A 25,480-nucleotide genomic window follows, 5' to 3' on the forward strand; every position below is an offset into this window, starting at 1 on the left:
TCACCTCGTTCCCCGGGGCTCCCGCCGTGAGGCCACTCGTGCCGGGCCGCAGTGGCAGCCTCTGCGGCGGGCGCCTCGTTCCCGCCCGCTCGCCTCTCCCCTACCCCTGATTCGGAAGGGAAGAGGCCCGGTGGGGCGCCGCCGCCCTGTGTGTGTGCCACCCCGAGTGGGGTGGTGGCCGCCCCCTCGGGAGCCCCCTCCAGGGCCCGGAACCGGAGGCCTCCGGTTGTATCTGATCCCAGCGCTGACAGCGCCTCGGGCGCCGCCGGGCCTCGGGGCGGCGGCGGGGGGCGCTGTAGGTACGAGCGCAGTCCGAGGTGGTGTCGCCATTGGGCGGGGGGGGGGCGGGTGCTGTGGCGGGCCCTAGCGGGCCTTGGGGCAGGGGAGAGGCTCCCCCGGGCTACGGCCGCCGTTAGCCCGCCGAGCTGGGCGGTTCGGGCGCTGGGGAGCGGTCGGGGGTTTAATCTCCAGTGCGGTTACGTGTTGGGGGCACATTAGAGGTCTGTCTTTTGGGCTAGTGAAACGTTTGATGGCATGCGAGGCAATTCGGGCGTGCGAGAAGCACAAGCAGGGGGATTGAATTTGAGCACAGTGTAAGGATTTGCAGTCTCAAGCGTGAGAAGGCGTGACGGACCCCATGGGAATAAAGTAAGAAGAGAAATGCATAAACCAGGACAGACAGAACGTAAAATGAATGATAAATACGTGAAGAAGCAGGAAAGGCTGATAGCAGCATGAGATTTTTATAGGGCTGCTCATGAATAGGTAGTTGAGAGGCAGCATTATAATAAAGCATTAAACCTTAATTCCTATAAATGCCTAAAGAATTGCAGCCCAGCCGTTTTCACCCTTAAGACAGAGACATTCCCTTCTGCCAGAAGTTGTCAGGGAGCATTTATCAAATGTTGCAGCTTTCTTGTATGTCCTGCTTGAGTGTGGCCATCAGGTGTGTTTCACGGGAAGTTTATTTGAGTCAGAAAAATTGGGGCGGGGGATTTATATGTTTGAAGTATGTTTTGCTTCTGGTTTGCAAGAGCTTGGACTTTCTGAGTATCGTGTATTTATTTATTCTGAATTTCATTTCTCTGTGTGTTCTTCCAGTCTTTGTACTGGTGATAGTTGTTATATTATGTCCTGGTGCCTTTTGCTTTCTTCTGTATCCTTTTATGCAGATTAGTTCACGAGATAGATTTTGCTGCACTGACTTGGCATTGCATATCTATAATAAATCCATCAGATTCTTTTTCTTTACCCTCAGCTATGTTGTTGGCAGCTCTACATGAAGTACTGTGTACTTCCTAGAGTTGTGTCTGGACCTAAGCCTTTAAGAAGCAGCATTGTGGAAATACTACTGCTGTGGTAGATGCTTAAAAATTCTGCTTACATCATTACACTGAGATAGGAAATATGAAGGTTGGTGTAACGTGAATCCTCCAACTTTAGTATGTTCAGTTGCATTCCTGCAGATGAAAAGTCCCCAGGGCAGGAGCACAGATCTCAGTATTCTTGTATCTGCTCAGGGACATAGGTGCAGGTGTGTATACAAGTAAAATTCCTAAACAGGAATTTAAAAATACAGTGAGATGAAGGATTATTTTTATTTTTGAAGATGATTAGTGTTCTCTTTCAGCATATGCTCACTTTCAATATTATTGCTGATATTTATTCTTGGAAAGTATATGCTGTTTGTGGAGTGCGTTCACCCCTTCTGAGTCATCACTGTGTTCTTCCTTTCCCTCTCAAAGTTTCTAATATTACATTAGAGAAAAATAAATCCTGGATACTTCCTCCTTAGTTATGTGCTTTCCCTTACATATTTGCTTCTTTTTTAATATGAAACAAAATAATAGATTCAGGCTTAGAAAGTTGTGTTAATATGCATAAGGATATGCAATAATTTTATATCTCATCAGTAATCCATAATTTGTGAGATTCCTTGCAAATACTGTTTACATCATTTGAAGAATCACATGAAACAAATTCAGCAGGTTGAAGGAGGTGATTCTGCCCCTCTACTCTGCTCTTACGAGACCTCACTTGGAGTATTGTGTACAGTTCTGGTGTCCTTAACATAAAAAGGACATGGAGCTGTTGGAACGAGTCCAGAGGAGGCCACGAGGATGATCAGGGGACTGGAGCACCTCCCGTTTGAAGATAGGCTGAGAAAGTTGGGGCTGTTCAGCCTGGAGAAGGCTGCGTGGAGACCTCATAGGAACCTTCTAGTATCTGAAGGCCTATAAGGATGCTGGAGAGAGACTGTTCATTGTGGAGTATAGTGATAGGACAAGGGGTTACAGGTTAAAACTTAAACAGGGGAAGTTTAGATTGGATATAAGCAGGAAGTTTTTTAAGGGTAGTGAGGCACTGGAATGAGTTGCCTAGGGAAGTTGTGAATGCTCCATCCCTGGCAGTGTTCAAGGCCAGGTTGAACAGAGGCTTGGATGACATGGTTTAGTGTGAGGTGTTCCTGCCCATGGCGGGGGAGTTGCAGCTCGATGATCTTAAGAACCTTTCCAGCCCTAACTATACTACAATTCTAAATTCATAGAATCATTCTTCTTCCTGATACCTAACCTGAACTTCCCATGTTTAGGGGGATCTGCTGTGGGGTCTGCGCACAGCTTCTCTTCTCCAGGCTGAACAGCCCCAACTTTCTCAGCCTGTCTTTATACGGGAGGTGCTCTAGCCCCCTTATCATCCTCATGGCCCTCCTCTGGACTTGTTCCAAGGGCTCCATGTCCTTTTTATGTTGAAGGCACAAGAAATTGTGGCACTTGGACATAAGAGAAATATTTATAATACTGTGTAACTTTCCTTTTGAAATATTTTGTTGCATTTCATAAAAAATATAGATGTTTATGTGAATCTTAATATTTAGACTTGCATTGAGTTAATCCAGTGTCCAACTGAACTTAAGAAACTTTATTATGAGCAGGTTGGATGTTAACTATTTCTTGCGTCTTTTTCTGAAATGCAGTTATCAGTTACTATGCTGCTTTATTTCGTCTGTTTGTTTTCTGGGTCTCCTGCCACAATTTGCATCAGAGGGGCTGCTCTAAATTTTTTCTTCCATGTTTCTTTAAGCAGGGTGGGAAGTGATACACTTTCTCCCTGGTTTTGAGATTTCCTGATTATTAGTCTCTAACTCTGGTATCTATAAAGAACCCAGAGCTCTAGCTGTTGAAATACTGTTGTTCAGCAGGTATGTCCATGAGGCAGCCAGTTTTCCAAGTCATGAGTTTTGCACAGCATCAATCATCCAATGGACTCAGATTTCTATATCTGCATTCTTATGTATCAGTCTTCCCATGAATGTCTTAAATGTTTTATTTCAGTGTAGGCATGTTCAAGTATTGCTTCTTGTCCTTTAGTTTATCATTCCCCGAGACTGTGTGCGGTTATTCACTGCCTTGGTAACTGCCTTCAGGCAAGAAAGTATAATGTTTATCCATTGATCAGTTATTTGGCAGGAAAAAAGAAAAACAGTATAAAAGCAAAGCAAAACACTTCAGGGTTTATTAGAATGGGAGTTGTGACTTTTCTCAGTTTATCTATGTCCTCTAATAGGTATTTCTCCTAAAGTATCACAACACTATATCTTGAGTTGTGATCTTGTAACAAGATTTCTTGAGGCAAGAGAGATGATATTGATTGGAGAAAAGTGACCAGTGGTTTTACTGTCCTTCCTCCTGTCATTAGAGATCCTTGTGTTACATGAAAAAAAATGCAGGATACCACCTTTTCTGCTGTTTCTGTCTACACGTACTTTAGATTGTCCTGTCCAGATACTTTATGTTTAACACTGAAAAGAAAGCGCTTTAGCATTCACATTTTCAAGAGGAGATCTCCCAAACGTCAGCTGAGCATCATCCTGTTTGTACCTGATGTGACATTCAAGCATGTAAAGCTGAAATATGTGTTAGGTCAAAGCAGGAAATGTGGATACAGCAAGGGAGAAAATGTAAACTACTTTAAAGCTGCAGTGCAAATTAGTCTGCAGAGGCTTTGCTGTAGGGATGAATAGCTCAGAAGTCTGAATTGTGATAAACAGAGCAGGCTTATTTGTTTGACAGCAGTGTAGTACAGCACAGTCATCATCCCAGGTAGAGGAAGTCTTCTGCCTGACATCTTGAGTAGCATAAAACTTCCAGCCATCTTAGCTCTGTGCATTTTAAAAGAGAATTGTTGCTAACTGAATTCAGGATGAACAGTGAGCAATTAGATAACTGAACAGAAGTCTTGAACTCTTAGTGAAGAATTTCAGTTTAGGTGATACAGTCTGTGGCACAGGTATACATGTGTGAAAGCTTTATGCCAGAATCATCCTCCACATGCTGTCTTCTCTGTCTCTGTATGCATATTGTCCTCCTGTCTTCCATCTTCTTGGTATCTCATGGTCTGTTTCTTTGTTTCATTTTTAGGAAAGATATGCTGGTTAAGTGGCTGCTCTGTTAAGAGGCAGGGTACTGGTGGAAAACTGACAAACTGCATGTTTTGGTAATGAGTCTGTCGATTTAGAGTGGATTTATAACTGATCTAATGATGTGGATTGCAGTGGTGAAGTTTGAGGAAGACCAGGATTATATAAACTGGTCTTAAAATCATATCTCTGGGGGATTTTCACACTGGTTTAACTAAATTACTTGTAAATGTAACTTGGAATAACTGGCTTAGATACTGCTGAAATTCGTGCCAAATGATCAGGCACTTCGGGTACTTTGCCCTTTTCAGCAGCACACCTCAAGGAGACCTGGAATGAGCATGTGGATAAAAGGATGAGTGTTCACTGACTATGCAGTGTCATGGCAGTATGATACCTGTCAGGCTTTCCTTTGCAGACAGTTTTGGTTTTTTATGGCTGTATGCTCTGTGTTTTCTCAGAACTGACTGCTCTCCCAATTCTTACAAGAACTCAGGTGAAGTTCTGTGATGTCTTACATTCTTTTTACTTGAAATTAATTAGAGCTTTTCAGGACCTTGGCTTCCCCCCCCCCCCCCCTTCATTATAATTATCCTTTCTTTCACTTCTGTCTAAAGGCTGTTTTGTACTGCACCTTTCACAAAAGTAATGTAGTTCTTATCCACTAGATTTCAGTATTTCACATGTCAAAGTAAAACTATCATTCTTCAAGCACCTTATCATTTAGAATTCAGGTTTTCACTGAATACAGGAATATTCTCTGCTATTTTTGCCTCAAACTATGCAGTTCAAAAGATATTCCCACATATACACTTTATCCACAGATCCTTCAGAATCTTTTGGAAAAGGAACATTCATGTTTGGTCTTTCCAAAGCAGAGGAGCTGTTTTTTTATGAAGACTGTAGTTTGAATGAAGTACTTGGCAGACAAGGCTACATACAAAAATGATAGCATCTTCCTTAGTTTACTATATGTAGAGATTTGCAGGATGAGCACCAGGCATCTTAATATCTCTGCAAAACCTTAAAAGACAGAGCGTTGATGAATGATTCTTCAGAGGGCAATGAAATACAGGTCTTTCGGGAAGAATACATTTTGAATGTCACATCTAGCTCCTGTTTCCTATAGGCGCAACACAATGTAAAAGTAATTTTCTCATTTATAGTCCTAGATTCCTAAGCAGAGCATCATCTCAAAATCTTGTTGCAAACTCACCTGTGCATTCCTGTTATTTACCTTCCAAAAATTCCTGGTTTTCATTTAAACTGCTAAATAAAAAACCCCCGTACATCTTGATGATATGTCAGCTCAGAGAAGAATTGTATTTTTGCTGGTTTTTTTTTTTTGTCTTGCTTGTCATTATGACCGCGCAATGTCTAGTACAATTCATGAGCAAAGCAGTAAAGATTCCTTTCACGGTTGTAAGTGATGTTAGAAATTATATTACCATTGAAAATTATCAATATGCAAAATCTTTTTTGGGGGAAAAAAAGATTGTATAGTTACTTTCCTGATGTAGGTTTGACTGCTCAGAAATCTGATCATATGCTTGGTGACTAAAGAAAAATATGTGAGAATATTCTGATATTCATGGAGTAAAGCACCTATATTACATTCTGGGGAGGTACTTCTAACAGGGACATGTAGGGCAAGGGGGAATGGCTTCAAGAAGAAAGATGATAGATTTAGATTAGATATAAAAATTCCTCATCATGGGGGTGGTGAGACACTGGCACAGATTGCCGAGAGAAGCTGTGGCTGCTCCATCCCTGGCAATGTTCAAGTCCAGGTTGGACGGAGCTTAGAGCAACATGGTCTAGTGGAAGGTGTACGTGCAAGTGGCAGGGAGTTGGAACTGCATGAGTTTTAAGGTCATTTCCAACCCAAACTGTTCTGTGATTCGATGCCAGAATTTGATCACTATCTAGGTGGTGTTCTCTGTATTTCAGTGTGGAAGCTTCTCTGATGTAGAATTTGCTTTAGAACTTTTTGGGGTTTTAAAGTGTTTTTCATTTAATTCAAGGTTAAGTTTAATAGGCATTTCATGACTGCTTTCAGGAGAGCTGACTAGGATGCCGTTGTTGAGCCTGTTTTGTGAGGAGAATAATTCAGAATATGCCTTGGCATGCAGCTGTTTCTGAGTATGCTTAGAATTTGCAGGGAGTCTAAACCATTATCTCAAGTCATGAGAAATTAAGGAAGATTGATAGATTGATTGTTGGTTAAATTACCAGCATGTTTATATGTACTTGCAAGTCACATTAACAGAACTACCTGACTAGTGCACTTCTGAGTTCTGAATTGATTACTACATTAGCAATACAGCTGAAAGTTACAACTTCCACTTATTTGTATGAGAGAATTTTTCTGGTAGCTTCTGTATGATTGTTTCATATCATCACATAAATGTGAGATACACTAAGTATAAGATACAGGCAGGAGGACACAGTAATAAATCCTGTGAAAAATTAGGCTTTTATGTATGAACAAAACTGCTTTCAAGTTTGCTGACTTTCATACATGTGTACTAGAAAAAATCAGGGAGTGTGCCTTTACCTTTTTTTTTTTTTTTTTCCGTTTGTAATACCTGGGGATTTGGGTTTTCTTTCAGTTCTCTCTTTCTGTGCCAGAACATGAAAAGGGGAGGGGAAGGAAGGAAGAGAATAGGATGCTGCATAGAAGTGGGTTTCTTCTGTTTCTTAAGTAGAAAAAGGTTTAGTTTTGCCAGTGTTTAAATACAAAAGAATTACTGGGAAAGCAGCAGGTCACCATCATAGTGTGTATCAGCTAATTGGAAAGGTCATTCTTGCTGGTTTAGGAAAATACTTAAAAAGGAAGAAGGGTTTATAAAGTTTGCTCTAATTCCATTTGGGTCCAGAGGCAAGGTCAAACCAAGAGCTTAGTATGTGGATGTCCCCCAAAAGCAACAAGGAAGACCTGGCCTGTTCAGTAGTTCTTGAAATGCCAGTGCAGGGCCACGAGCATAATCAGGGGACTGGAGCACCTCCCATATGAAGATAGACTGAGAAGGTTGGGGCTTTTCAGTGTGGAGAAGGCTACGAGGAAACCTCAGAGCAGCCTTCCAGTATCTGAAGGGGGCCTATAGGGATGCTGGGGATGGACTGTTCATTAGGGACTGTAGTGACAGGACAAGGGGTAACGGGTTAAAACTTAAACAGGGGAAGTTTAGGCTTGATATAAGGAAGAAGTTCTTTACTGTAAGGGTGGTGAGGCACTGGAATGGGTTGCTCAGGGAGGTTGTGAATGCTCCGTTCCTGGTGGTGTTCAAGGCCAGGTTGGACAAAGCCTTGCGTGGCATGGTTTAGTGTGGGGTTTCCCTGCCCATGGCAGAGGGGTTGGAACTAGATGATCTTAAGGTCCTTTCCAACCCTAACTATTCTATGCGGGGACTCCCTGGAAGGGAGATTTTTATCTTGTGTCTGAGTTGCTGCCCAGATTCTGTTGAATGAAGTGTATTGGATGTTCCTGCATTGTTAAGGTGGGCTCAAGCAAAATGGACTTGGAACTCATTTCAAAACAGTTACTCCTGTAAGTCTGTACACTTATTCATCTCCTGCACAGTGTTACAGTGCATGAGAGGGTGCATGTGTAAAGGAACGTGTCTTAGCAGTGGTCTCCTCCAGAGACCATGTATGGGTAAAGCAGTTCAGCCAGTTCAGCGCCCTGCTCCTCCCTCTTAAGAGCTGAGCAGAATCTCTTCTGCTGAAATGGTTGTTCCGCTTTCTGCTTTCTATATTTGTACAGCACAGCACGCTAGCTAACCAGGCAGTGTGGCCAGCCGTGTGTGCATGCTGTATTGGCTGAGCACAATTGAGAGCCAGGGCTTGCAGTTTCCGTTGTTGCGTCTGTCTGTGTCTCTGGGCAGGACTGGCATTCCAAGTGAAAGGTGATCTATTTGTGGATGTTTTCCTTATTTTTGTGAAACGAAGTTCAGCCAGGCTGGGAGTTTAGAGCTTGGGAGTGGAGGAGGGAAGGCATTTGTCTTGCAGAGAAAGTTATGGAGTGGGTGGCATTCGCTTCAGATACAGTTTGAACCTGCAGAAGAGCTGCTGTCTGCTGGGATGAGGATTTTAATGCCCCTGCCTGCTTTGGGAAGTGATAAGCCAGTAGCTTTCCATAAAAGGTCTGTTGTTACTGTCTGCCATGAAGATTAATGAAAGCTAGATCCTGTCCTGGAAGAACTGAGTGCTGTCTTTGCTTGTTATGGGCAAGGGGAATTAATAAGGAGCCAGACCCTGGCCAGCCTTGTTTGGAATAAGGAGCTAGTGTTGAGGGATGAGGTTGTAGGAAATGCCTTGTTAGGGAGAGCTGGAAACTGTAACTGAGGCTTCCCTGACTGGTCATTTGCATAAACTTTGTGTTAAAGCTCTGCACACATTGGGATGACTACTCACAATTGCTTTTCTTAAGTAATAGATCAGCTGGACAAACAGATAAGGAAGTCTGTTAGCTGCTGACACTGTAGTTAACTGTTGATCTGATGTTCTTTGAGTAGTAGAAAGGTGCTCTAAATAGTGGCAGCAACTGTATCCACCATTAGCATTGGCAATACATTTGATGAGAGGGAAGAAAAGGGAAAGAGGTTATATAGGGTACTTTTTATGTCTTTCAGATGATGCTGTCTGCTTACGAATTCTGCTCCCTTTTGAATATCTAAGCCAATAGGCATCTCACTTTTTGCTTTTTAAATTTGAACAAGGAAAACATGATTTCACTTGTGAAATAGAAACAGAAGGCAGCATCTTGCTAAAATCATTCTTGAGGACCATGTTCCATAAACTCAGTGTTTCTTTTGTACCACTGCAGTGTCTTCAGTGTCTTTCCTCCCAAGAAAGCTGTGTATCTTGAATTTGGAAGAAGCAAGTTTTGGAGGCAAATGGGGGAATTTCAGCTGCTGGCAGTATCTGTATTGCACTGTGTGTGCAGGCAGGGAACTGTGATGGATGTGTGACAGAGGGTCATCTCATTCTTGAACTGCTTTAACTCAAGCAACTTTGTTGTATGGCTGTTTTCTGATCCTTCTTGGTTTAACAGGGACATGCTGTGGTAGCTGTCCTTCATCCAGAAAACCTATGGAATTCATTGTGAATATGCAGTTTTCTGAGGTCTTAAGATTTTTGTCTTCATTGCCCTGATACGTTTCCCAATTCTCACATCCTCTTAAAGCCTCTACCTGCCTTTCTTCCCACTATTCCACTTCCTGACTCTCCAGTTGACATCCTCTCAATACTAGCCAGAGCAAAGTGACAAAACATAATCTAAACTGTTTCTGAGTTTACAGTACCAGTTAAAAGCAAATTTTTGTACCGTTTGGTGCCAGTGATTGGGGTCATCAGTTCCTCTAAAGTGTTTTCTGGTAGCATACTTAACTATTAAGTCTTAACTGTTGCTTGTAGTCTTGTGGCAGGAATATGATTAGGCAATTTCAAAGGCCTCTTGTATGTGAACTATTGCATGTTTAGAAAATAGTTTGTGCATTCTGTGAAAGATGTCATAATAAATAGGTAGAACACTAAGGAAATATTTTCATGAAGTGCATGGAATAGATGACAGATAAAGCCAGGCTGTAGAATGGCACTAGGGGTTTTAAATCTTTTATTTTGTAAGGATGGACTGTGTTGTTACCCTGTTTGCAGGAAAGGTTTCGTCATTGTTGGAGGCAAGTGAGAAATTAACTTTTGTCTGACATCCTCTGAAGGTGCTGAAATCCCACAGGAAGGGATAATTTTTTGTTTTATTCTTACCTCACTGCTTTTTTTTTTATGAGAAGCATTCCTTTTTTTTAATGTCATAATCATGCAATGAAAAATTAAGTTAGGTTAGGTGTGGCAAGGTGATGGGTATTTGGAATCGAGTCCGGTGTCATTTGAAGTTAGGTAAACTTACAACTGTAAAGGTGATAGATTCATATGTTTCTTACAAGTATAGTGTTTTCCAAACAAAAGTAGAAGCCTTATAATTTGAGGCCTTTAAAAGGGATTAAGCAGAGAATTAATGATGTGAAATTCAGCACCTAAATCTCATAATGTTGTTTCATGAGTGATTTGAATGAGCATATGCCAGTATGGCTCTGAAAGAGACTTGTTCTATCTTTTGTGTGTTTCCCCTTTCCTTTACACTGCCAAGAGCATTTGTGTGGTTGTGCAGTGAATTGAATCAGGGAGCATGTCTGGGTTAAAACTACCATTTTCCTGTTGTTGGTAGGCTACATCCAACCTGGATCATTTCCTCTCTCAGGCTTGTTATACAGAGGCGGGGATGGACAGCTGGTGATCAGAGTTGTGTTCTGTTCCTTAGGCAAGAGCATTGGCTTAAACTGGATCTATACTAGAAATGCCTTGATATATTCCTTTGTATTTCTACCTCATTTCTATGTAATCTTTATGGAGACCTTATAGCCAGTCCCATCTAGTAATACAGCCCCAAAAAATGAAGTAAGAATTGTTTGCATGTGTTACCTGTTGTGGCACGTATCATTTGCTTCTTAGGGAGGTACTGAATGTTGTCATAACATTTCTTTATGAATGTGGTATTTGATACGTACTGTGTTCGATGCTGCTGTACAGAGAAGCCTGCTGTTCGTTTGGAAAGAAATTGGTGAACTTTTCTGATGTGAGGCAGAGAGAAGGTAATGTGCTACTTAGTTAATGTGAGGTTTTGATTCAGGAAGTGTAAGGTATCTCCAGAATCTAGATAAGAGGTATAGAAACACTGGGACTCCAGCAAGGTATGCTAGAGGATTTTGTCTATTTTCAGCCCTCATGCAGCCAAAACTGTATTTATAGCACTTGTTTCTGTCATAAAGTTTCTGGAGTCTTCTCCTGCTAGCAGTGGAAACCAGCTGATGTCACACTGTGCCTTCCAGGAACAGTGAATGGAAAGAATTGATGGGGAAGTGTGTAAGTGAGGAACGTCTGAAACTACGTGCATAAAACTATAAGCAAGTACTGAGCCTCTAGTTCTTGGCAAAGTGTACTGACACTCCTGATCCTTCCCACCCCCTTCTCCCTCCACCCAGCTGAAGTCTAAGATCGGGTGACTGATCCAGCCTTGTACAGCAGCAAGGGTTTCTGAGGCTTTGGGAAGAGAGAGGAGCAAGCAAAGTTGAGCTGGCAGAAGTCAGTGAGCATTAATCACTACAGGCAAGCAGCCTGGAGGGAGTGTCTCAGTGTCTCAAAATGGGCCATGAGGGTAGTTTGTGGAGTAAAAGGAAAGACATTCTAATAGTCATCTTTAGATGTTTCTAACTAGGAAATTGTTAAGCTTCTTCAGACAGAAGAGTTCATGGTAAGGATGGCATTACATTTGTGAATGGTATTCAGGGAGAAATGGTGCTTCAAGGTGCTCACTGTGCTTAGGCATTGATGTGTTTTCAGTAGGTATTAGCTTGTAAAGTAATGCAGATCATATTTTCTGGGGTTTTCTGTATTTACAGTGGTTTGTATGACTCGGATTCTACACAAAGATGTTATGGGTAAATACTGCAAAATAAAGAAACTAAAGCATATATTAAATGATGCTGCAAATGGTGACAAATAGAAGCTTAGGAAGAACTGTTTTGCAGTGAAATGGTTGGATTTTCTTTCATTTGGGTTTTTGAACAAAGTCAGGACATTCCTAAGTGAACGTTCCCACAGCAATGCCAGTATTTGAAGAAAAAAATAGCACAGAATATTTTTTAAAGCTTCAGCTCTACACACCCAATATTAAATCTCTTGAAGCGTTAATGAAAGTTATTTGCTGTTGGAAGTGATTTGAATCAATATTCATTCCTTAAAACAGGGCTTTGACTCCAGTTCTCTGCAGAAGTAAATGAGTGTAATTTGAGATTTGTATCCATTTACTTCTGCAAAGGATTTGTCCATGTGCCTATTAAAAAAAAAACCCACAAAAAAACAACAAACTCAAAATAAAAGTAATTGAGTATATTTTTACTCTTTGGTTTGCAGGCTTAGCAATGGTAGAGTTCATGGCAAGTATTTGCCTAATAATGAGCCAAGCAAGAGGCACATACAAGCTTATTGTAAATCAGTCTTTCTTAGTTGTGCTTCTGAAATAAACTACAGATGTTTATACTTAAACATTTTGAAAATACAGGATTTCAGACCTACTCAGGATTTTGTGTGCAGTTTGATCTTTCAAAATTGGGACACCTCGAAAAGATGTTCCCTCTGACACTGGCAGCAGATGCTGGAAATTATCATATGCCCTGTATCCACTTCTGGTATTTTAGGTGTAATAATACAGAATAGCAATTACATTTGAGGATTTTTGTGAGGAGACCTGCAATACATCTTTCTCCTTTTGGATTTGATTTTACTCTCTTTTGCACAGTGAAAAGAAAGAAGTACCTTGATATCATTAAAAAAGACTTACTCTAACACTGTGTAAACTGTCTGCACAGGGATGATTTTCCCATTGACTTTTTTTTACTTTGCCTTTAATGATGGGTAAGTGAAGGTGTTAGTGTTTGAATCTTGTGGCTGGGATGAATGAGGTTGTTAAAGTTCAAGTCTAGAACTAAGCTTAGCAGTTAAGCTGAGGGTATTGGTTTTGTTCTCTACACCTCAATCTCTTACCCCAAAAGAAGACAAAAACATCTGTGCTACATTTGGTAAGTCTTCCTGTGGCGTGTACAGTATCCATAAAGCAAAACATGAATGTGTGTTTCCTGAGTATTTTGGATCCTCATTCAGAAAGTAAATGAAATGTTGTGTTGGTATCTTCCTCCTATATTTGCAACTCTTGAGGTCTTTTGAGAGTCCCTTGATGCCATAATTTGTCATTAACAGCCAAATGTTTTGTGGAAATTTTTAATGAAGTTTTTTTATTAGGTTTTCAGCTGAGATGCAGCTGTAACAATGTGATTATACTCTGGCTCATATCGAATACATTTGGTCACTAGTTCTCAGAACACCTTTTCATAAAGAAAATAAATAAATGATAAAACTGTAAAACCAAAAACTCCTAGGACCATCAGGTGACTTGTCCAATGCTATTCAGTCCCATAGTTAGTGAGAGAATTGATGGCTTCTAAGCTCCAGTCTCATGTTTTCGATAGTAGACCATAGGATTGTTTTGCGTTCTCATAGTGTGTGTCTCTTGACACTTTCATTGTGGATTGTAAGACTAATGATGGATCTTGGAAATGTTTAAGTATAATTACTGACGGGCATGGAAGAGACATTGCAGATATGGTCTACCTCCCAAATCTGAAGTATTTTATGATATCCTGGTTACAGTAAGTTGTAGCATGGCACTTGCAATGTTTTCCTCTCTTGTTATTGTCTTAATCTGCAGTGGTCCCAAAATGTGCACCTCTTCTATTCATTCTGTTCTTACTGTGTCTTAAGTTGAACAAACTTACATTCTGATAGTTGAACATGCTGTTGTAATTCAACCAATCTACTTATTAACTGCACAGATTGTCTGCTAATATGTATGCACATCAGTGCTTGTGTTGGCAGCACTGAGGAGAACACTGTTCGAAAGCTAGTGTTCTAGCTTGTTCGCTCAAGTGAAGTGAGCAGTTGCAGTGACTGGCAGCTGTTGCTTGCATTGAGTGAGTAGCTTCTGGTGCTGAGAGAAGTTTGGGTGATGCAAACATTGCAGTAGAAGCAGCATATTTCTTAGATAAGGAAGTATGGCTGCTTCCTTGATAAGTTTTTTGGCACTAAAGGAGTTTCTTTTTGCCTTGCTGTCTCATAAGTAAATGACAGAAGAAATCGACGTAGTTTTTGTGGGCTGTGGCCTGAGCCCCTGCAGTAATTGGAATGTATCTGATTTGAACAGGCTTCTCTAGTTGAAATCTGACTTCTGTAGTGCGCTTGCTCCTTCACTCTCTGATGCACTGTTACCTCCCTTTTACGGATTCTTTCACAGAAATAGTTACTTTTATATTTCCAGCTTTTTATTATTGTCCATAGTGGTATTTTAAATTAAACTGTGTAAATCCTCAGTGAGTCCGGACCGAATGTTGATTTATATGAGAGACTGCAGACGCCAGGATATATCAGGTTGAGAGCTATGTGGTCTGTTTTATCTGTTAGCCTCCTTAATTGTCAGTGGTAATCTTGACATCCCACAAACATGAATTCCTGGAAAGTGTAATGAGAAATCAGAACTAACTGATCTAGACAAGTGCTGACTACGGCAGTAATTTCATTGATCAGAATCCATTAAATGATCCAGTGTTCTCTTACAGATGGTCCTGGGTGCTGGTGAGACTGGATTTATAGGGCTTATATCCATTGTCAAGTACTTAGTGGCTAGAGGCACTTGCCTTCATTGCCAGCTGCACTTCTATTTATATTATATTGCATACCAGAAGTTACAACTGTTTGCTCATCAGTGAGAGTGTATTTTATCCCTCTTAGATCTGGCAGGTCTAAGTGTTAAATCTACATGGTAAACCTTTGTTTTTCTACATAGAATTGTTGGGTGGTGTCATAGCTCCTCTCAGCTCTGTACAGAAGAATCTGGAAGTGACATCTCTATTCAGATACAACATTTTAGGTGTAGGCAACTTCAGGAAGGATCTTCTTTGCAGACGCTGTGATGAGGTGTTCCAGTTCACACTTGTAAATTGTTTTACTGTCCCCACTAAGAACCTATGCTCATGTATGAAAAAGTTCAGTGTCAGCATCTAATGTTGGAGTGAGGTGAATCTGCTGTTTGAAGAAATTCACGTTGGAGGACCTCTCATATGAAGACAGGCTGAGAAAGTTTGGGCTGTTCAAGAAAGTTCAGGCTGTTCAGCCTGCAAGAAGAGAAGCTGTGTGAAGACCTCGCAGCAGCCTTCCAGTATCTGAAGGGGACTTATAAGGATGTCGGAGAGAGACTCTCCATCATGGACTGTAGCGATAGGACAAGGGTGATGGGTTTAAACTTAAACAGGGGGAGTTCAGGTTACATATAAGGAAGAAGTTCTTTACTGCGAGGGTGCTGAGGCATTGGCACTGGTTGCCCAAAGAAGTGGTAAATGCTCCATCCCTGTGTTCAAGGCCAGCCTGGACAGAGCCTTGGGTGACATGGTCTAGTGTGAGGCATTCCTGCCTGTGCAGGGGTTGGAACTAGATAATCTTAAGGTCCTTTCCAACCCAAACTGTTCTGTGATTATATGCTACACACATTGCTAGCAGCATGCCAGCTATATATACCTTGGTCTGAGGTATCCAAATCCTGGTTTCTTCTCAGAAGAAATACAGATTTCAGGCTTTTGGCCTTTGGGACAGGTTTGCCTGATGTATCAACTTAGATAAAGTATTCGGTATATTTATGTTCTGCATGCAGTGAAATGAGCCATGCTAAACCGGTTTTGTTTTGAGAAACGTTTATGATTTAAGAGCATTCTCCCAGGCTTTCTAGAGGTGGTTGTCAGATTTGCTGCTTGCATTTTAAAAGTTTTTATTGTCCTGGATTTTGCCTTTGATTCAATGAGGTGTGTATTTTTTGCCAAAGGTATCCAAGAGTTATGTGTTCCTCTGGCTATGTTGAGCTGTACTTCTGGTTCCTTTGAAGTTTTTGAATTAATTCTCTAGAGTGTTCCATAGTTACATGTGCAAAGGGCATATTCTTTTTAATGTTAAGAAGTTGTTTACCAGTATATTCCTAAGCATTTACAAGATCAGCTTTTTCTGAAAGCTGATTATCAAAGAAATACAACTTGGCATTTATGGCAACTTCCATAGGGCTAAAATACCTGGCAAAGATGGGGTTTAAAAGGAAGAAAACAACAATTTTGTGTTACGTGTTGTTTTGAAGCCAGGTCTGTTAGCAGGAATCTGAGACCATTTTTTGGCCATAAACAAATATTCTTTAATTAAACTTCAAAAAGGCAAAGGAATGTGGGTGAGGTGGAAGGAGGTGTCCTCAGGTTACATGTTTGCTTCAATCCCTACTAGGAGCTTCTTAATCCAGAGTGCTATTGTGAAAAGGAAAAAATAAGCTTGTAGTGTTCCCTGGCCAGTAGTCAGTTTGCACTAATATTCTAGAGAAGAGGAATCCATAACTTTGAAAATTTATATTTTAGATAATGAAGTTATTTTTCTCAGGATTCATGGATTGAATTTTTTTTTTCTTATTAAGTATTATAAGAAAAAAATACCTGTTGTGATTAGAATTCCTTGTTCCTTTAGAGGGTATAACACTTTATTAAAGTGTAGAATCATATCATAGAATAGTTAGGGTTGGAAAGGACCTTAAGATCATCTTGTTCCAATCACCCTGCCATGGGCAGGTATGCCTCGCCCTAGACTAGGTTTCCCAAGGCTCTGTCCAGCCTGGCCTTTGAACACTGCCCAAGGAGGTTGTGAATGCTCCATCCCTGGCTGTGTTCAAGGCCAGGCTGGACGAGGCCTTGGGTGATAACGGTTTAGAGCGAGGTGTTCCTGCCCATGGCAGGGGGGGTGGAACTTGGTGATCTTAAGGTCCTTTCCAACCCTAACTATTCTATGATTTACCACTTCTCTGAGCAACCTGTTCAATGCCTCAGCACCCTCACAGTAAAGGACTTCCTTATATCTAACCTGAACTCTCCAATCAGGAAGAAATTAGAACAATTGAAAATTACTACAAAATAGCAATGAAAGATCCTCAAGAGGATTCCCTGTGGAAAAGAGTGCATTAGTACACATGATAAATATCCAAGTATATTGCAATAAAAGTTAGATGAGGATATTGATCACTTATCCACACTTCTCAAAGAAGACAGGACAGAGGTTACGAAGGGGCCTGCAATGCAGTGAAATTGTGGGAGCTCAGCCTTGTATAGCACTTCTTGCAGACAGATGCAGTTTTTGGTTTGGTAGCTATTGATAAGTGAACGGATGTGGATTTTCTGTAAAATGCTGCTAGACAACCATGAGGTTAGCTTTGCAAACTAACCTAGCAGAAAGCAGAGAAGAAATTCTTTGAAAGATAATTAAAAATCCAAAGTTTGTATTTAAATATCTGCTATTTTGTGTTGTGGGGCCGTTTGAATCTGCAAAGAGAAGTCTGAAGCAGAGAGTAGTGTCACCTACTTACGAGGTCTTTGTACAGAAAATCTGTGATGTTCCTGGTTGATGATTTGCTTAAGATGTAGAAATAACACCTTTTCCCTTGTGGTGTTAGTTCTTTGTGGTCCCTAATTAAGAGCTTTCTCATAAGTTTTTGTCTTGCATAAGAGTACCTGTCTGTCATCTGTTGGTGCTGCTGCTGTCAGAAGAATGTAATACAGGAGTTTAGGGTTGTGGGGATTGCTGTTGGTAACTCTGCTTCTGTCATGGCAGCCAAAAAGCCAGACAGGTAGGATAAGTCTACTGAATCTTACTAGGAAGCTATGAGGCTTCTGTTTTCAGCCATGTCATGTTTACAGTTCTTTTCCTTTAAGCCCTTTCATGTTTTCTTTATATTTTTGAAACGTGTAACTTCATTTTTCAGTCTAATGAGGGTTTTTACTACCTTTTGATGACTTATTTTATTAGAAATATGCTTTACTTTCACAGTCTTCAGCATTTTACTAGGTGGAGTTCATGTTGCAATGATTGTTACTATCTAATTTCAACTCCAGAGTACTCAGTGTCTGTTTTTTCCTTCTCTGTTTTAGACTGAAGACTGGAACGGCTAGAGGAAAGTGCATAGCTGCAGGTACGAACAGTTTGTATCCCTCAGTCATGTACTGGAGCTTCATTTCAGAGGTTTCGAGAAGGTGCTTTTACTTTCAGTGATGAAAGCAGTCATTTTCCACTGCAGTGAGCAGTGCTCCCTCAACCTGAAACTCTTCACACTTTCTTGCCTTTGTACTGCTGAAAGAGGTTGGGAGTGTTAACTTAAGACTGCAGGTACCAAGACAATAGGCTGCTTTAGCTCCATTTCTAATATAATATAATAGTTCTAGAAACGTTGCTAACTACAGAGTAGAAATGTGTGTTGTCTTAGCAATTTCTGGACCAGAGCAACTCTGAAGTACTCTGTAGAACATGAAACATTGAAAGTGTGTGTAATTCCTCTTTTCATCTGGGACAGAATTGATTATGAATCTAGTCTGATGTGAGAATCCTTGGAGCCAAATGTGGGGGTCTTATGGTGTAATTTTCTTAATGCCTGAAGTCCAGGAAGGTTGTGATTTCATAGGACAGATGAGACAAGTCCCCCTTACTCTTACTTGGTTTCCAACTAACTGTGAGTAGTCCTGTTTTCTTTGCTTATGCTGCTTCTTGCAGTAGTTTGCATGGTAGACAAAATCAACTTGACAATACAATAAAAAGCTCTTTTGTGATTAAGTTGTTATTTCTGTGGTTTAGCAAGTTGAAACGAGTTGGTGTGTGGTCACAGGAGTACCAAAAGAATAGATCAGACTGTTTGTAGTTGTGCACCTGAAGCGCCTGTGTTCACTTCTGAGGCCAAATGACCTGTAACTGCTGTGTTAAGTAACACTACCATGCTCGAAATGGGGTGATTGTTGCTGGTCTGATGATTCATCTCTGCTATGGCAGAAATATTTAAGGTGTGCTTTAATCTGTACACAACCAGGGAGAGTAGAGTTTGATGCCGTCTTGTGGAAACGCTTGTTTTCTTCTGTGGTAAAACATTCTACGTTTTTCATAAATACATTGGAAAGAATATAGGCATGCCTATGTCAGAAAGTAAATCAAATTTGTCTTTAAAGTGCAGGATATCCTGTCTCTCCATATGTTACTCATCAGGGTAGAAAGAGCTAAAGTTAGATTAAGAAATCCAGGAACATCTTCCTTTTCAGTGGATTTTTAGGGAACTGGTGATAGATCTCTTGTGTTTGGAAGTACTGGTTTGAGGGCGTTGGTCTTGATGCATTGAGGGTGTTACAAAACACTCAATTTCTGTCTTGAATGACTGGTGATAGGTACTTTGCCCTTCCTACTCCTTTGCTGCTCAGTTAGGACCACACAGAAGACAGGAAAAAGAATACTGGTCATTATGTTTGTATTTTTGTCTGAAGAGTTTTTATCTTTTGAGACAGACTAATCTGTGATTAGACCTAGTTTTCAAACTGATGGGATCCTGCCAATTACAAAACACAGGTCCAAACCAATAGGTTTGGATTACTTAACAAAATAATCAGATTATTTACATAGCAAAATAATAAAGTTCTTACGGTTGCTGAAAATAAGTCACAAAAACACTTCCATTAGGTGAAAGAGCTGTGTTTTCTCATCTTAAGAGCAACAAGAAGTTTAATTCATCTGCTTTAATGTGAACATAGGAAGGTGTCCAAACGAAAGCAGATTGTTTTCTTGAACATCCGATAACAGTGTATAAATATGTATGCATCCCAGTATGAAATGCCTCTTATAGTGATTAATTCCATAAATTAATTCCACAAAGGTATTTCAGAATAAAACTGATGGCATTCCATTTCTGGTCTGGTATAGGGAGTAAAATTGAGGAGTCAGCTTTGCTTTGAGTTAAGAAATCAGCCTTTGAAAGAGCACTTGGTTTCATTCCCCACTTTTCTGATAGCTGCTGTCTTTAAGCAAACAAGTTTTTTGTTTGCTCTGAGGCTCAGGATTGCTTTTTGGATTTGGATATTTGTATGTCACACTTTGCCAGAACAGATTAAATGTTACTCTTCTGTCAAGTATTTGAAGTGCTTTATGAGAATTGTGGGGTTCAAGACTGAGGAACTCCTACCTCTGTGTGTATGTACCTCTTGTCATATCCTTATGCTTATACTCTACTGGAGGACAAAAATGCCTTTATACTGCTTAAATGCCCTGTGAATAGAGAGCACTCTAGTTTTCATATTGTTCTTACTGCCTTGCCCCTCCTTTAAGGTGATCCTGTTGTTTTCCTGAAGGTAAGGTCTAATGAAAACACCACTGAGTCAGATCTGCAGGAATGTTATGAAGAATAGCAATTACCTGGTTTTACCTGGAAGATGTCCGTGTTCAAATAACAATTTCTGTAGGTCTGAGCCCTTTCTAACATGGAAAGGAGTGGAATGGAAATGGAAATGAAAATGATCATTAAAACACTTGTAGATTTGTCTTAGAAGGAAATTGAGTGTTCTGCCATAAGTTAAGTCTTTCTCAATACTTCTAAAGCCATTTGTATTGTAGGAAAGTAGATTTGTTTGTTTGGAGGGACTGTTCCGGATCAGAGTAGTGTTCTTCATTCTTTCTGGGCTTAGCTCTTCCTGAAGTTGAAATCTACTATATTATCTAATCTAATGGTTATTTAGACTTTATTGAAGAGGAAATTTTTAGTAGGCATAGCTGTATTTTCTTAGCTGATGGGGGATACTGAGGTACATCTTTCAGACTGGTTTTCTTTTGTCTCTAGGGGCTAGGAATGCTTAGATATATATCTGAGACATACTCTGATATTTTGATTATGGTCCTGCATGTGTAGCTTAAAAGCTAGCTTGTTTCTTCTGCTAGTCTTTTCTACCCCACAATGTATGTGGTAGATGGAATTGTTTCCCTTACCAGGGATACTACAACCCATTCTATATCATGGACAGTACTGGAGCTATACCTTTGCAGCCTTGTGCCAAGAGCTAGGGGAAATCATGTTCTGCATTGATGCACTATGTGGAAATTATTACTGCAGTGATTGCTATTTTTAACTGCAAAGTGTGCTCTCCTGGAGCTGTCTTGGCTGCATTTGAACTCTCTGAAGGTAACATGCAACAAAAAGTTTTCATCTGGATAAAAGGAAAGAAAAATAGTGATTTTTTTTTTTATTGTACTATTATATTAACTGATTCTTATTTGTGTCTGTTACTATTAGAAACAATTTGAGGTTAAAGGACGCCTTAAAATGGCTTGCATAGCTGTTCTGATGGCTGCAAGGAACAATAACACTTGAGGCTTGGTGCTTTGTTTAGTCCCAAAGTTCCCCTGAAACTTAACAGGGGAAGGAAAAAAAAGACTATTATACTTTAGGAAGATTTATGAGCATGTCTGACTGCTATTCTAAGGCATTGCAGTAAGGAGAGGCTTTAAAATAATTTCATAATATGACATTTGTTCCTTCAAGTTAAGGTGGCGTGTTACATTTTTTAAGTAAAAAAAAACCAAAAACTAACTGTCCAATTCTTAGGGTTTACTTTATATATGCATGAGGTGTTCGTTTGCAATAAACCTTAAAGGCATTTTTGATTCACTGTAGTAATGCAACAATCTTCATATGTGGTATTGTTCTGGAATTGTATAGCGAATAGCTATACAGAATATGTAGTCTCTCCTGGGTCCAATATGCAACCACACAGCAATTCTCTGTGTAAATGTAGTTGTTTTGCTCATGGTAGTGCTTTGTGGCATGTTTGGCTTGCAGACAAGCAGACTGTTCAGAGCTTTCCAGGACCCAGTGAATTTCCAGCTCCTTAGCAGAATAACTTCTGGGTCTGTTTCAATGGCAGAAAACTAACCTAAAATATATAGTTGGTTCTTTAAAAACCTCTCAGGCAAATACTGCTGAGGTGACAAAATGCTTGTTCTGAGTGCATCTTTCAGACTAAGTACAGATCTGTGTTTTCCCATAGCGTAGGAAAAGAAAGCAAAATACAGGCCTATTTGAAACCACAATTCTAGGTCTTGTGCTTGTATTTACACAGTATTCTGTTCCATATAATTGCTTGCAGGGTTGTTTCTTAACAAGAAGCTCAAATAGCTGAAGGTAAGCTTTGGGCCAGTTGTAAACCCCGTAATTTTTGTAAGCTGAGAGACAGTATTTGGGGAGAGAGGAGGGGAAAGGCTGTGTAAGCACATTGTACCTCTGCTTTCAGGGCATGATAACTTGCAAGCATTAGTATTATTATTCTCATCTACTGTAGATTTAAGTGTTGAAGTGCAAATATGATTTGTCATCCATAGTTTCTGTGTCCGGTGGTCTGAATTCAGGCAATAAACAAAAAAGGAAGTAGGGAGGGGGCAGGGGAAACCTCAAACCTTGCTGCTCCTGAACTGTTCCATCCTGTCTGCTTTTAGTAGCTCTCTGTACTTTCACAGGATAGAAATGCATGTCCTTACTTCTTGTACTCTCATTTCCTGCCTTGTCTCCTGTTCTGTGTCACACTGCTGCCATTATTTCCTCTTACTATTGTTGTGACAAAGCCACTTTTCCTCCTCAGGAACTTTTTTCTATCTACAGTGCTAAAGTGTCTGCTGGTCTTTCAGATCTCTTTTGGGTGCCTAAGATTTGCTCTTGCGTGACATAAGTGGTGGTGTGTTCTAGCACTACGATAAGAAAAACCCAAAATGCTTCTCAAATTATGCTGGAATATTGGCAGATGTTTACAGAAAATAGTAATTTTTAACTGATACTTTTGGTTGCAAACTTTCCCATAGAGCTTAAGCAGTACCCCAAATACACATTTCATACCTATTTACAAACCTGCGCATCCTACAGATAGGGTAAAAGGATTAAATCTTCTATAGGTTGTTTTGTTAGTTTTAAAGCTTATGTCTTCATAGATTGAGGGAAAGAAACCTATATGCTTCTGCTTTAAAAGCAGTTGTCCTGGGATTCATACATCAATGCTGCTTCTTCATATCAATTATTAATTGTAAAATGTCTTGCAAAGAGGGAAAAACATGTGATGATTCCTCGTCTGTGAGTAGCTGAAATGAATTATTCTAGGGAGCCTGCATTAAGGCTTGTTCTTATCTGTTCTACAAGTGCAGATGCTCTAATAGGTTGTCATGCATTTATTGTTCCAGATTCATTATTTGATCTTTTGGCAATTTGTTCATCTACTTATTTGCTTCATGTCTAGTAACTTCCATACAGTATCTTCTCAGCCAGGCTTCCGCTGTCATTTTTGCATCACAGGAAGTTTTACTGTGTCGTGGGGTTTTGGTTTTATTTTTAATTCACTATTGCTACCATTGCTACCAAGAAATAGCTGATAATGCTGATTTTCATCTCCCTCTCCATTCCCTTCATCTGAATAAAGCTATGGAAATATGCGAGATAAAGAAAGTTTAGCTGGGAAACACAAGTATTTAACGTGCATTTCAGATCACTATTCTGAAGGTCACAGTTGAGAACTTTAAATACACAACTGAAGTTTAAAGCTAGCAAGAGAAACTGTCTGTCACAGTAAGGGAAAGACAACAATCCAGGTACCTTTTATGTTAGATTTCTGTGAAGATTAATGGAAGTGTTTCATGTATTATTAAGAACAGGCATAAGGAAAAGAGAATTAAATACCAAAGAAAAGATGGGCTTTCTAAGAAAATATTATAATTTGAAGAGTTTACTTACATGAGCATCTCTTACTTATTTCACTGTGCTGATGTAGTGGACTGCTATCCTAATGCTGTGCAGGTCAAAGATGTTCCTACCAGAGCATTAGCTGATTTCTGGTGCTAATGTTTGTACTTGAAAACAGGGTAGGTGAATACTGGCTGCCTTTGGAAAAACCCAGGTAAATACTTACTAACATTGTCTGTCGCTTTGTAAATGGCACTACTGCAAACTCTAATATTTGAAGTTCTTTGGAGTTTCTGACTCTGTGTAAAAAAGAATTAAATAGGTACAGGGAATAATAGTTGTGATATATCTCAGAGTAATGCAAAAATATTTAAGTAACCTCAAACTTAGGGCTTTGGAGGCTGTCAGCTTCCTTATTCCTTGTCATAGGGTAATGAGAAATTTTATGGATGGAGAAGGGTATCTGAGGTTATCTTCAGGAGGTGGTTTCACTGCCAGTCTGCTCCATTTCTTTGGTAATGCCTGTGCAAGTCTTTGTGGTATCATCACTGAAGTAGCAGCCACAGCTGCAGTGGGTGAAGCCCCGGGTGAGCAGCCTCCTGCCTGCTCTGTTAGCTGACAGCTATGCACTGAGACAGTGAAACTCAGGGGGGCATCATGCAGCTGTTCTGCCCTAGAGAAGCAGATCATTGTCTGCAGAGCTGTGGGTCATCATATTGCAGAATTCCAGTGCCCACAGCCCCATTAGCATATTCATGTGTCCCCTCTCAGGAAAGCATAAGAATGGACAGTATGTCAGAGAGGTGAGGAAAACTGAGGAAGTTTGGATGCCAGTGTCCTAAGGTTTGTGAACTTCATTCATCTGCTGTAAGAGAGAGATAAGTCTGCTATAAAATTGATAAATCAGCTGCTCCTGAGTTCTTGTTATTCATCCTGTTACTAGAAGTTACTGGCAGAGCAGGATCTTCTTGCGACTTCTCAGATTTGAGGAGATGTTACAATGTATTTTCTGGTAGGTAGTAGGTGAGCTCTTGTATTGCAGAGCTACTGTCTGCCATTTGGTGTAAGTTTTCCTCAGGAGTGAGCCAGATATTGTGTATATAAGATATGGAATTTGTCTGTCAGCTATATAGTGGCATATTAAAAGCAATTGCAAGGCATTTTAAAAAGAGGGGAAAGTGGTTTCTCTCTGTGGTGTGGCATTTCCTGTAACAAGTCCAGGGGTGTGGGTTTGGGGTTTTTTGTTATGTACTTTTGGGAGGGTGGTGGGTTTGCTGTTACTTACTAAAGCAATTGAATATAGTGTTGATAACAGCGGAGTGTTTCTAATTAGCATTTACCTAGTAAGTGTACAGGTCAGTTCTTGAGTACTTTTAACAGGACATCTCCTTTTTTCCCTAATGCTTTTTGTTTTGTCCCAACACAAATGCATGCTCTTTGGCTTGTTCCAGACCTATCTTTGCCAGTTATGAAGGCTGTTAATCTGTGGTGTTTGTTTTCACCACAAAACTGACTCAGTGGTCTCTCAGCCTCTCTGTTTTCAGCTAAGGAGAACCAAACTTGTGATTTGTCTGGTAGCCTCTGATGAGTCTCTTCCAAGTACTTGTCCAGTATGTTCTTGCACTCGTTTAAGTTTGTTGTATCTGCTCTATCCTGCCAACAAGGAGTTCCAAAAATCAACTCTCAGTGTGAAATAACATGTATTTTGAAATAACATGTATTTTCCTCCTCAGAGGAATGCTGTTGTATCAATCATTAAGATTCTGGGGTTTTAGCTGTCATTTGAAAAGTGAGATTCACAATGCTAGCTGCTTAAGAAGGTAATAGCTACACAACCTTTTACAGTTGATTTGTGCATT

At 40.2% G+C, this 25,480-nt stretch overlaps 1 protein-coding gene across 4 annotated transcripts in view; it reads left to right on the forward strand.

The window, feature by feature from the left end:
• CELF1 (CUGBP Elav-like family member 1) overlaps positions 1-25,480 on the forward strand; it is a 64,506-nt gene that overhangs the window by 182 nt on the left and 38,844 nt on the right. The window contains exons 1-2 of one of the 4 annotated variants that reach the window (XM_061343652.1): positions 546-648; positions 18,031-18,071. The exons of 1 other annotated variant lie outside the window; for it this stretch is intronic. Coding sequence is in view for 1 of the 3 variants with exons in the window: in XM_061343649.1 (XP_061199633.1) it covers positions 638-648 (11 nt within the window). In the remaining 2 variants the exon portion in view is untranslated. Of the gene's footprint in view, positions 1-544; positions 649-18,030; positions 18,072-25,480 lie in introns of those variants that run through there. 2 more of the 4 variants (XM_061343651.1, XM_061343649.1) reach the window with 2 other exon arrangements.

Source organism: Neopsephotus bourkii, unplaced genomic scaffold (genome assembly GCF_033783945.1).
Source record: "Neopsephotus bourkii isolate Nb327-2 ecotype Australia unplaced genomic scaffold, CSIRO-AGI_Nbou_v1 NB_1825, whole genome shotgun sequence".
Lineage (NCBI taxonomy): Eukaryota > Metazoa > Chordata > Aves > Psittaciformes > Psittacidae > Neopsephotus > Neopsephotus bourkii.